The sequence below is a fragment of the Orcinus orca genome, chromosome 2 (genome assembly GCF_937001465.1).
Source record: "Orcinus orca chromosome 2, mOrcOrc1.1, whole genome shotgun sequence".
Taxonomy (NCBI): Eukaryota; Metazoa; Chordata; class Mammalia; order Artiodactyla; family Delphinidae; genus Orcinus; species Orcinus orca.
Window position 1 is genome coordinate 169,226,201 of NC_064560.1, and position 12,734 is coordinate 169,238,934.

General features: G+C 48.4%; 1 protein-coding gene across 4 annotated transcripts in view; it reads left to right on the forward strand.

Moving 5' to 3' along the window:
* Positions 1-12,734, forward strand: part of SUSD6 (sushi domain containing 6) — a 93,938-nt gene that overhangs the window by 38,976 nt on the left and 42,228 nt on the right. For 3 of the 4 annotated variants that reach the window (XM_033434217.2, XM_012531657.3, XM_033434274.2), the window contains one exon: positions 3,963-4,167. In XM_033434217.2, the coding sequence (XP_033290108.1) occupies positions 4,047-4,167 (121 nt within the window). In that variant the 5' untranslated portion in view covers positions 3,963-4,046. Of the gene's footprint in view, positions 1-3,523; positions 3,690-3,962; positions 4,168-12,734 lie in introns of those variants that run through there. The other variant, XM_033434170.2, reaches the window with a different exon arrangement.

Here is a 12,734-nt window from a genome sequence, read left to right on the forward strand (position 1 = left end):
AACTCTTTTCATCTGGCAAAACTGAAACTCTATACGCATTAAACAATAACTCCCCATTCCCCCCTCCCCTTAGCCCCTGACATCCACCATTTTACTTTATCTCTAAATTATAATTTTTTTAAATCGGGAAGTGGTCACTAACACACCAGCGGAATACTGAAGCGAAATGAATTCTTTTTTTTTTTTTTAACTACGTTTTCGTCTATGTGTTTCTCTAAGGGTAATAATGAATACTTAGTCTTAATTTGTTCTAAGTGTTCTTCTTTTCACTTGGTCTAAAGCCATGATTCAAGGGCAGGCTTTATTTTGTTTTTTAAAATTCTGTGTTCTAAGTGGATTCTTTCTGAAAATGATTAGATGTCGTGTGACCCTTTCTTCATAGTAGCTGGGTTTTCCCATTTGGGGTGATATCCTGGGGCTGTGGGGATTCACTTTTCTCTGTATTATTGTATTATTTCTGAAGCACTGACCCTTGGCTCAGCCTAGCATATAAACATTCCTTGACTCTCCTCTGTTCATCTTTTCTCTTCTCTTTGCAGAGCCCCTTTTTCCATCACCCCATTTGTTTTGCACTTGATCAGGTCTTAGGCTTCATGGTGGAATCGGTCCCTTGGCCCAGGTAACTGCTTAAATAGTAAGGGAGGAACCGGCTGTTTCTAGAAAACAAAACAGAACATGGGCTCATTTGTGTGCATCTTCTCTCCAGTCCCATACTGGCTCCTCCCCCACAGTGTTCATGAGTTAGGCAGACATTTGCTGCCTGCCTGTCAGGTGCCAGGCCCTGTGCTGGCTTATGAAGATTCCAAGTTGAGTAATTCACAGTCCCTGCCTTCAAGGAACTTTGAGCCTAGTGAGGTGAGACAGATAAACAGATATAATAACTTGATAGAGGTACAGTCAGAGTAGGGTGCTCAGGGCACTTTGGGAGTAAGGAGGGGGTTAGTTCTACTGGAGGTGGGCGTGACATGTCAGAAGAGTTCCTCCAGGAGATGACGCTTGTGCTGAGCCCTGAAACTTGACTGTATTCCTGGCACAGAGAGCAATCAGGTTTATTGGAGTGTCAGTCAGTTCGTTGAGGGAGGAGACAGGTGGCTTACAGGAATGCCTTGCTACATTAATTTTATTCTGTATTTTATCTGTCTGAATAGGTAATGCATACACAAAGTACAACACTCAAGAAGATGAAAAGGGGATACATACAGTGAAAAATGAGCTTCCTTCTCTGTTAACCACTAGATTCCCTCGCTGACAGCACTTGGTAGCTACCAGTTTCTTGCGCATCAATTCCAGAGAGAGACTTCCAGTGCATACAGGGGTGTGTGTGTGTATGTGTGTGTCCTTTAAAAATACATGCATACACACACATAGTTTTCTTCACATACTAATTTTGGAAGTCATTCCATATTAGTACAGACTGAACTGCCCAGTTCTTTTTAAACCACTGCGTGGTATTCTATTATGTGGGTGTATGACAACTTATTTAACTAGTAACCCTTCAGTCTTGTGCCAGTAAAAATAATGCACTGAATATCCTGCATATATATCATTGCACACGTGATTTCTCAGGACAGATGATAGAAGTAGAATTGATAGGTCAGAGAATGTGTGCATTTTGGGGACATATATTGTCACACAGTTCTCCAAAGAGCTCTATATTAATTATAAAATACGAAATGTAAGATTCTTTACCACTTGGTAAGCCCCCCACCACGCCAGTCCTCTAAAATCCTTGCCAGAGTGATCTTCCTAAATGAATTTGGTGTTGTAACTTCCCTGTTTATAATCCTCGTAAGCTTCATGTGGTCTTCAGGATAAAGTTTAAACTTAGCCCAGCCCCTGCCTCTAGCATCTGCTGGGAGTGCTGGGTTCCATTGCTCTGAGCCACTTGGACTTGGTGTCTCCGTTTCCTTTTCCAGTAGACACATCCTTTAGCAATCTGTTTAGCAGCCCCTCCTGTGGGTAATATTTCCTCATTCCTCCAGGCCGGCACGGAACACTGCGTGTCACCCTGATCCAGCCTCATCCATTCACTGCAGAAGTATTTGTCGTGCACGTGCTGTGATGTGGCACGGGCAGGTGTCATCCTTGATGATCCATTGGTTCTTGCCTTGAGGGGATGATGACTGCCTGGTAGGGTTACCTGCTGTGGCTGCATGTACAAGGGCAGCACCAAGGACCCATTGCTAACTGGCTGGTGGCCCTGGGCATATCCTTTAACTTTTTGGACCTTGGTTTTGGCATCTGTCAAAAGAGGAGGTGAAGCCTGATGACCTCCAAGGTCCTCGACGCTCAGATCTTATTAATAATTACGATAGCAACAGCCGCTGGTATTTACTGAGGACTTGCTAAGTGCCAGGCACTGTGTTGAGCACTTTGATCCTACTCCTTACATCAACCCTGTGAAGATGATGGTATCGTTACTGTCTCCATTTTACAGATGAGAAAACTGAGGCTAAGAGAGTAATTTGGCCACAAGGTCATAATAAAGGAAATAGATTTGAATTCTGGCATTCTGACTCTACCATTCTTAGCCACAAAACTGTTTACACATTCCACACATTTACACATGGTTTTGTGTACTGTTTTGGGTCAGTCACAGACTCCACCCCTGGACCTCTCCATGAACCATCCCTGTTCTACAGCCATAAAGGCTCAAGTTGGAATCTGGGTAAAAGCTGGGGACAGAGGACTGCTACAGTCCCAGCTATTTGGGGGTAGTGGATAAAGACCCGGTGGCTAGCTCCGTTCTTGAGCCCCTGGCTCATTCTCATTGAAGACCCTCATAGCTGCTTTTCCTTTGGCCTGAGACAATTCATACTGCTGTTTGAAGTAACTCTCTTCAGAAGGGGTGCATAGGCTTGAGTCAAGGCTTCATACATGGATTAAAGTCAGGCCTGGGTGTTATCCCTCAGGGGCATCCTTTATTAGGGTTGTAGATGGCAGGCTTCTTTATCTATTTACATAAAGCCTTGTTGGAGAAGGAGGTGTATATGGAATTTAAAAAGGAAGTGTAACATTATTTGGAATACCTGTTATAAACTAGGATAAATGAAATCCCATGGGTTAACTAAAATATAATAGGCCTATATCATAATGTATCATCAACCCTTCTGCTTCCCTGAAGGCAAGTAGAAAAAAATCCTGTAAAGTCTTAATCCCTGATTTTACTATTATTTTTTTAAGATACCGGTTCCTATTCTTCTTACGTCTTTGTCTGAGCTAGAGTGGATGGTGGGGTAATTAAGAGTTACAGCCTGTTCTCTGCTCAATCATTGTCAAGTGTAGCCAACAAATGTGGGCTCTGGGGTCACAGGTGTGTTGGGTGAGCCTTGATTAATTAGTCCATTTTTGAGATTCGTGGCTGTGGAGTCAGAGCCAGGTCCTCAGGGGCTCATCCAGCCAAGCCCCGGGCCCTTGGCTCCCGCTGCTGCATTCCTTCTCTCTAGGCGTTGTATTTCTCCCTTTAAGACATGTGTTCTCTATTTTTTTTTTTCCTTTTCTTTTCTTTTTTCTTTTCGGTTAGTTGAACTTGCTCTGAGTCCGGTGGCAAAGGCAAAGCCAGACTCTGGTGTAGCAGCTCTGAGTCAACAGCCATCTATCTCCTCCTCTTTGCTCGAGCCTCCAAGGCAGGCAGCAGGGCAGAGCCACAGCAGTTTCTGAAAGCTCTGCCGAGCCTGACAGATCTCCAGGTGAGCCGGCGCTTGTCTCCTTGTCCCGTCGCAAGGATCTGGCGCCCGGATGCTGACGCCAATGGCAGCTTGCTTCGGGCCTTGGCATTTCCCCGGGGAGGAGTTGGAAAGCCGCTTATGTGCTTGTCTCTTCTCCTGGCAGTAGGGATTCAGTTGCTAGAATTCTTTCAACTTTGTATGTGATTATGGCTTCCTTACCGTAAAGTGCCTATTGTAACTAACTTATGGCTAAAGTTTTCACTTATGTCCTTGTTTTTGGTTTGTTTTTTGTAGGTGAATCTACCCAGGGCTGACTTCAGTGTTCTTACTTCTGGCTTTTAAATTTTTTCTTTTTAAAATAACTTGGACGGATGAAAGATGTGCCATGGCAGGATAGCACCAAAGAGCACCTCATTGTTTGCCGCGGCCTCCGCGGGACATGGCGTGTTCCTTCTGCTGGTGATTCTTAGCACCCTCCTTGGAGACGGACTTGCCTCAGGTGAGCCCCAGCCTGCCTCCTGTGTGTGGGAGGGAGAAGACTCAATACCATTGTTTCTCCTGAAGGCTGGGAGAAGGGATTCTCTGTGGAGCCGTTAGCAGGGGAGCAGAGAGTGGGGGCTTCTGTTCTGTTGGTACAGCAGGGAGCCAGTTGAGGGCGTGGGACTGGTGGCTGAGGTGCCTAGTGAGCCAGCGGGGGGCGGGGGTGTAGGAGCCTGCGGGGATGACGTGACCACTCCCCTCCCCCGGCTGTAGTCACGGGTGGGACGGAGGTGTAGGGTTCAGGGTGCAATGTGCAGGTACGGGTGCCGGCTTTGGAATCCACTGCCTGTTTTCAGAGCCCAGTCCTGCTACTTGCTGGCTCTGTGACCGAGAGCGAGTCTCTACTTCTGTAAGCCTCAGTTCCCTCACCTGTGCTAGATGGCAGAGTTGAGTAATTGACAGACCACGTGGCCCCCAAAGCCTAAAATACGTGCGCTTTAAAATGTTTGACCCTTTATAGCAGAGGTTTGCCACCTTACCCCCAGCCCAGAGCAGACGGTGCTCAGTAAGAACGCCTGTGAATGGAGTGGCTATCAGAGTAGGAAGGAAGGAAGGACTGACTGGGCAGAGCTAGGATGGACCTCAGAGGCTGTGCGCCGGCGCAGGACCTTAGGGCAGCTCACGGCAGTGCCTGGACCAGAACCTCGCCTAGTGCCTGGTGCGCTACCACCACCATGCTCTTCTAGGGCTCTGCTGGGGAAGCGGTCCTGGTATGTTACATGGCAGTATGAGGGCAGAGCATCTGCCTTCAGTGTCTGATGCCTTCAGCCTCTTTAGCTCCATTAAGCCATCCCCTGTACACCGCCACTCTCTCTTTTATGGGCTTCCCCCCTTCCTCCTCCCATTCCCCACCCCATTTTCCAGCTACCCACACCTTCCCAACTTTCCATTCAAGGTCTGAAATCAATTATCAGGGATCGATGCTTCCAGACTGGCTGAATAAAGGAATTATTATTTTCCAGTATGGAAAAATATATCTGTAGTGTGGGCTCAGACCAGGATGGGAAAGTTGGCTCTGTTGATTTCTTTCCCTCCCCCACCTGCAAAGAATCCTTCCTCCCCTGCCACCCCACTCCCTCTGCCCAGTCTTTTTTACTCTCCATAAAACAAACGTACTGGCACAGAGCAGGGTGCAGGCAGGGGAAGGGGTTTCATCATTACTTCGATCCAGTGCACCAAGTTACGATGTTTTTCCCTCTCTCTGGAGTGGCTTCTGGGGGAAGGAGGTACCCACACCTTGGCCTGAGACCCAGAGCACACCTGTACGGCTGTGCCTGCCCTGAGCAGCGTGCCAAGCAAGCTTGCCAAGAAACCAAGGCTCTCAGATACTCTGAAGTCGAGGAAAGGCAATTCAGGTCAGGCAAGGTCTCCTCTTCCTTTTCCTGCATTTCTTACCTGCTCCGGTAGCTTCCCCTGAATACCCATTCCAGAGGCCTTTTTAAATGAGGCGCTCGTTACCCAGTGAGCTCTAGTAGATATGCTCGTGTGTCTCGGCACATTCGCGACGGTGAGAATCCCACGGGACAGAGGTCAGTGGGCACCCTCGGTGAGGCGTTGGCCTGCACAGTCTCTGGTCATAAGTCCCACAGGCGCCTCTAGTCTTGGCCATAATTGCTCAGGTTTAGAAAAAAGAATCACGTATGAAGAGGCACCTGAGAGTTTTGGGGTAAAGTGCTGGGAAAAGTTACATATGTCATGTTCAAAGTTCAGTTTTCCATCCTGGTTCCTGGAGATTTGGAGTTATAACAGAGAAGTGGTTACGGAGGCATTGGGCTCAGCTTGCCCCTTGGTCATGCCTGTAGCAGAGATGGAGAGAGTTACTGATACAGTTCCCTTTTTCAGGGTGGCAAAAGGAAGCATATCTTACTCTTCACACCTGGTCACAGCCTGCAGGGGAAGACCAGATTTAAAAATAAGATCTGTGCTCACGCTACCCAGCTTGCTTTTCTTGGACTAGGGAGGAATTAGGATCCCAACTGTGTAGCAGCCTCTCCCAGATCTCTCTCCTTAAGAGATCTTAAGGTCACAGATCTCTTTACCTGTGACCTTAAGAAAGTTGCTGTGTGTGTGGCCTTAGGTAAATCACTTGACCTCTTTGTGTGCCCTGTAAAACAGAAACAAGAAACTTAAGGATGTTAGGTTGGTGTTGTGTAATAAAAATGATTGGAAGGCCCTTGACACATAAAAATGCTCAGCGTAATTCCTAAATAACAGCAGCAGAGACGGTGTTTGACCTCCTGTGGAGTCATGTTGGGCAAGAGACTTCCTGTGGATGACGTCCTCTGCTGTCTTTAAAAAACAAAACTGGAGATGCAGAGTCACTTTTTGGGCTGGGGATGAGGGGTTGCGAGGAGGTGTCAAACTTGACCAGTTGAGGAAGGATTGATTACTTCCGGAATCCCTTTTGCCTTCCATGTTTGTATAGTTTGATGGTCTCAACCTAGCTCATGTAAAAAGCTTTTAATTTCCATTCTCTTCCTGTTCTGAGCATATTTATTGGAAAAAAACTTAGTATTTTACTTGTTTCTGATTTTTTTTTTCCTTTAAGATGTTGCCACACACTCAGCGGCCATGTTAAACATCACACAAGCACCTAAGCAGGGAAGGCAGCCATTTGCATTTCCGTGTGGCCAAGGGAGAAAGCCAGGCACTTAGTGCTCACTGAAGATGGAAGATGTGGAGAGCTAGGCTCTCAGGGGATGATACGGCTTCAGCCGTTAGCACTGCGGTGGCAGAGAAAGATGTTGGCAGGTGGCCTGGCTCACCTCACGGTCTCTGAAGGGACCTGGAGTCAGAGGTAACATACACTGAACTGGGAAAAGAGAACAGGTAGGGAAACGATGCCTGTGGCGCATCACTTGTGTGTCGGGCTCTGTGTCATCACGTGTGAAGTTCTCAGAGTGCCTGTGAGCTAGATGGTCATGTAACTGTTTGACAAGTGAGAAAACGAGGCAGAGTGAAGTTAGGTAACTTGGTCAGAGACACTCAGTCGTAGGTGGGGAAGCGGGCTTGGATTTGCGTGCAGTATGTCTGACTGTGTTGCCCATGCTCTGCTGAGAACTGTACTACCTGTGCTGAGTGGCAGGCTTCTCTGAGACCTGTTCCTTGTGTTGCTCTGTTGGAGCACTCAGATCACCCTTCAGAGGGTAACTTTGACAGAGGAAGAGAGGCACCATCTGTTTTCTTCCCTGGATATAGGATGCAGGAGTCATCTCTGGGTTACCATATTTACCTCTGTGGTTGTTTCTGTTCTTATCTACAGTGGCCCTTGGTGGTTTGGGTCCCAGTTTAGGCACAAGGTTTGCCAAGGCAGTTCTATTCTTGGAAAGGAACAATAGGGACCACAGCGAATTGTTTGCTAAATGCGGCTGTAGTTCCCAAAACATCCGCAGAGCATCTTCCTGTCAGCTGCTGGCGTCGTGATGTAATCTCTCCATGGTGTAATTACCTGTGACTATAAAAAGCCTGGGGATTGTGGTAGGAGGCTGGATGGGTCATTACAGAGCTTGCTGAACCCTGGCGTCATGAAAAGACATTGAGAAATTACCCTCTGCAGGCTGATTGTTGTGCCATGTTTAGACCATTGCCAACGCATGGTACGAGCTTTGCACTGTAACTTTCGAACAAAAGAAGACAGGAGTCCACCAGACCGAACACCTCAGTGGCTCTCATCTGGGTGAAAGCCCTCATTAGACACATATTCCACCTACCAAACAGAGGTGCCCCACTACCCTATCCTTAACTGCAAGCTTAGAGGTTATCCTTACCTGCCCAACTCTTTCCACAAAAGGGGGTCACAGGGTGCTTAAAAAAAACAAAAGAAAAGGGCTTCCCTGGTGGCGCAGTGGTTGAGAGTCCGCCTGCCGATGCAGGGGACACGGGTTCGTGCCCCGGTCCCGGGAAGATCCCACATGCCGCGGAGCGGCTGGGCCCGTGAGCCATGGCCGCTGAGCCTGCGCGTCCGGAGCCTGTGCTCCACAACGGGAGAGGCCACAACAGTGAGAGGCCCGCGTACCGCAAAAAACAAAACAAAACAAAAAAAACCAACTAGGGTTAGTGCTCAGAGTCTTTAATTATTCTAGGTATGTTTTCAGATGAATTCTTTGACCACCTCTTACCCACTGGAGGTTCCTTTCTTTTGCGTCACCCCAGCAGCATGAGCCTGCGAGGATGTGAGCAGCCCTCCCATCCCAGGTGGCTGGTACTGGTGTAGCTGGCTGCCTGGACTGGGGCCAGATCAGGAGTGACCTTGGCCCGCCTCGTGTTTAGCTCTGGGGCCCGGAGGGACAGCAGTGTTTAGAGACAACTTCGCCATGGTGTGGTGTGACTGAGGGGGGCGCTGGCCGCTGGTTTCTCCCAGCCCTGTTCACCCAGTGCACCTTCAGCCAACCTGAAGCGTGAACTCTGAATTCACTGGAAGATGAGGGTGAACACTGCCTCTACGCCTAGCTGCCTGTATTACCTGGGATAATCTTCCAGACATCATTGTCGATGTTCCCTAGAACAGGGAAGACACTAGATAATCTTACTTATTAATACACTGTTGTGAGGATTAAATAAGATAGTATATATAAAGCACTTAGGACATTGACTGGCATACAAAGAAGTAATTCCTAGGTTTGAAGACCAGATTCTAGCACCAGTCGATACCAGTCTACACTTACGACACCAAAGCTGATGAGCTCGGGTTGGAAGGAGCTCCTTGTTTCTTCCGTGTGTCTTGGATTCTCTTGGATTCAGTTCAGTACATCCTGAGCAGAGTTAGACACGTACTGCATGAGTTCTTCATAGTTCACAGGTTCCTAATTCTCAAATGCCACATGTTGGCATCTCACGCATGAAGCCAAGCAGAAAAGAGGGGCCGTGGCCCTTTGCGCTATTTGTGCTGAGGGGTCAGCTAGGCCATCTCACAGCCAGCCCTTCCCTTCCGTGAGGCTGTCTTGTTGGCATCTCAGAGCTGGGATTCCTCAAAGCTACTATTTGTTAGGAACTTTCAGAGTTTTTTTGAAATCTTAAAAATCTGAGGATGCCAAGGGTCTGTTCTTTTAAAGAGGTATTTCATTTCATCAGCACAGTGATGTATGATGGAAGGATTACATTTGAAAGAATTCCTAAACACATCCGTGAGAATACAACATTAGAATTGAAAATTAAGAGCTCTCTTCTCGTCTCTCCATTTTGGTAGTCCTTTTGCCTCCTCCTACTTAGCTATATTTGACAGCATTTCTGCTTGTAAGAAGCCTTTTCCTTCCTAGATTCACTTGCTTCCCCAGAGACAAGGTTTTCCCCTTGCTTAACTTCTTTAACTTGTTAGCTTTGCCAGTAGCCAAATCTTTTAAAAGTACAACTGTTTAATCATTCAAAATTCTGGGAAGTAGTGCAGGGAACACAAACAGATCCTCATCAAGGTTTATTCTTTGCAAAGCGTTTTTTCTTTTCAAATTCACAAAAGTATTTTAGGTGTTTCGACCAAGGAGGGGAAATGTGTTTCAGGAAGTTATGGCCAAGTACTCCCTCAGGATTATAAAATAATTCTGCTCTAGCCTTTGTTATTCTGAGTAACTAGTGACACTTTATGAAATACAATGGGCCCGACGATCAGTTCTTCACGTGCAGTAGACACATGTCTCCCTGGGAGAGGGCGGGACCTGTGTGTTTATTGTCACTGGCTGGAGTACTGACAGCTCAGCCTTGTTGACTCTGGCAATGGTGGGAGGCACAAGAGAATGTCGCTGGGATTGTCACACACCAGACAAGGACTGAGTGGGCGTGGGGAGTCACCTGTCAGTATTTGCCGAGCACTGATCTTGGCACAGCAAGGTACGGGGGCCGACCGCAGAGAAGCCTTGGATGTTTCTGCTTCCCGGTTGGTCTCATTACTTTGGAGGCCAGATTGCAGAGGACCCAGTGGTGTCTTGAGTCAGTGCAGCCCCACTCGGGCTCCTGAAAACCATGCACGGTCGCCCCGAATTGCTAATTAATGGTCCAGGAAGTTAGGTGGTGACATCAGTAGGTTGTGTGGCCCTCTGCTTTCTACCTGTCACACAGTAGACCCCGTCAGTCTCTGATCTTTGAGTCTTCTGTACACGAGCCACTTGATCTTAGTTCGTGTTCTTTGTTCTTGGTTTTTTAAGTGTTTGCATATAAGCTCGTTGAGGGCAGAGCCAGTCCTTTGTACTTTGTTATAACCAGGCCAGTGATCATCCCAGAGGGGGGTCACTCCTGGCAGGACTGTGCAGGATCATGGCCTGTCCTGTGCGTGAGGATAAGCAGGACGAGTCCGCGGCCCTGCGAGCGGCAGCAGCCTGATCTGTGGTTCCCCGTGAGATTCTGTCCACAGCCTTCTTGGGAGTGGAGGAGGATGTGAAAGTGTCTTCATGCCTCAGGGGATGCAGGTGGTGGGGCTCTTCTGAGAGGAAGGGAGTGGGACTGGGCTGGCTGCCCAGAAGAGTTCATCACAGAGTGCGCCGACTTTCAGCCCGAGTGAGGATCTTTGAACCCAGCGTGGGTCCCTTTAGGTGATGAAGAGGGAGGAAAGGAAGGCTTTCATTACCTACGGGGAATGAAGTCATGTGGAGGAATGCATGTGAGAACTGTGCTGGCTCTAAAAATATACTGGCATTGGGGGGGGGGGGAAGGCAGCTTGCATGGGTGTGGCTTCCCTTCCCCACCCACAGCTCCCTCTACCTCTGTCCCTAAAGTCAAGGCTAAGGGGACTCCTCATTCCCCTTCCCTGAACACTAGCACAGTCAAGCCTATCCTCACGCTGTTCTTTGAGTGGCTAGATTCCTGTGGCTGGAATCCCAGCCTCCCCTCCCTCCTGTACTTCACTTCATCCTTTAAGATCAAATTCAAAGTTACCTTCTCTGAGACACCACCCATCCCCTTACCACTAGAATTAATAGGGTCTGCAGGAAGGAGAGTAGGCTATGTGTGTATTTGCTGAATGGAATTCTCAGGAGCTCTTTGGTCTCAGTCCTTTCTCTTGGGAGGATGTCAGAGAGTTTTTCCTATGAACGGGATTCCAACTCCTAGAATCTTAACTGTCTTTGATTATTTGAAGGGATTGGGCAGCTCGTTAAGACTTAGCTTTGGGGAACCTGAACTCTTAGTTCTGCAGATCATGACACACAAGCCCTATATGGACTTGTTCCAAACCCTAATGACCAGGGTTGCTCTGGGACAGATTGGGTTTGGTGTTTTCATAAGCGGCATCAGCTCGTTTAGCAAATGTGTGTTGATATAAGGCGGGCAGGGAGGACAGCAGGAGATGGGTAATGCCGTGAAGGGCTTCCTGGGGCCAAGTACTGGACTGGCTCTTGTTGGAAGTTATCACATCTAGTTGGTCCTCACAGTCAGCCTGTGAGAGGTGGGCGGTTGCAGCCAGGAACAGTACTTTATACCAGGAGGGATGCAGACGGGATGGTTCAGACTCTGATTTATCCACAGTTATTTGCTGAGCGCCTGCTGAGTGCTGCGACTGTGCCAGCTCCAGTCTGTGAGATACTTGCTGTGATCAGGGAAGTCATTGCTGCACTGGGATACACATGGGCGGGGCTCCTGATTCAGATAGGGGTGGTCGTAGAAGGCCTCTCTGAGGGAGAGGAGTGTACACCGAGACCTGGAGGCAAGTAGGGGGACAAGATGACATAGTAAGGTTAAGAATGCAGTCTTGGGGCTTCCCTGGTGGCGCAGTGGTTGAGAGTCCGCCTGCCGATGCAGGGGACACGGGTTTGTGCCCCGGTCCAGGAAGATCCCACATGCCGCGGAGCGGCTGGGCCCATGAGCCATGGCCACTGAGCCTGTGTGTCCGGAGCCTGTGCTCCGCAACGGGAGAGGCCACAGCAGTGAGAGGCCCGCGTACCACCAAAAAAAAAAAAAAAAAAAAATGCAGTCTCTTGGACCAAGCAGGCTGGTTTGAATCCTAATTCTGCCACTAACATGTTGTCTAATTTTGAGCAAGTTTCTCAGTGTCCCTCAGTTTTCATAGGTGTGAGATTGGGATAACATACTTAACGTATAGGGTTGTGGTGTTACCGTCGTTATGTTACTGTGTGTCACCTCAGCCAGCACGTTGGGGGCAGTCTGGAGGGAGGAGAGGGAGAGAGTTAGCTTCGCGTCTGCTGTGCTCACCTTGGCTCTTCCTTCCTTTGGAACTTGCAGTGTCACTTCTGTTGAAACTTTGGAAGTCCAATATGCTCTGTTCTCTAAACTGGTTTTCCTCTTACCCTGCTGGATAAATGAGTGGTCTCTTCTACTTTGGTGGAGTATGTTTTTTTGTTGTTGTTGTTTTTTAATTTATTAATTTATTTATTTTCGGCTGCATTGGGTCTTCGTGGCTGCACGCGGGCTTTCTCTAGTTCCAGCGAGCGGGGACTACTCCTCCATACGGTGCACGGGCTCTAGGCACGCGGGCTTCAGTAGTTGTGGCTCGCGGGCTCTCGAGTGCAGGCTCAGTAGTTGTGGTAAACAGGCTTAGTTGCTCTGCCGCATGTGGGATCTTCCGGGTCCAGGGCTCAAAGCTGT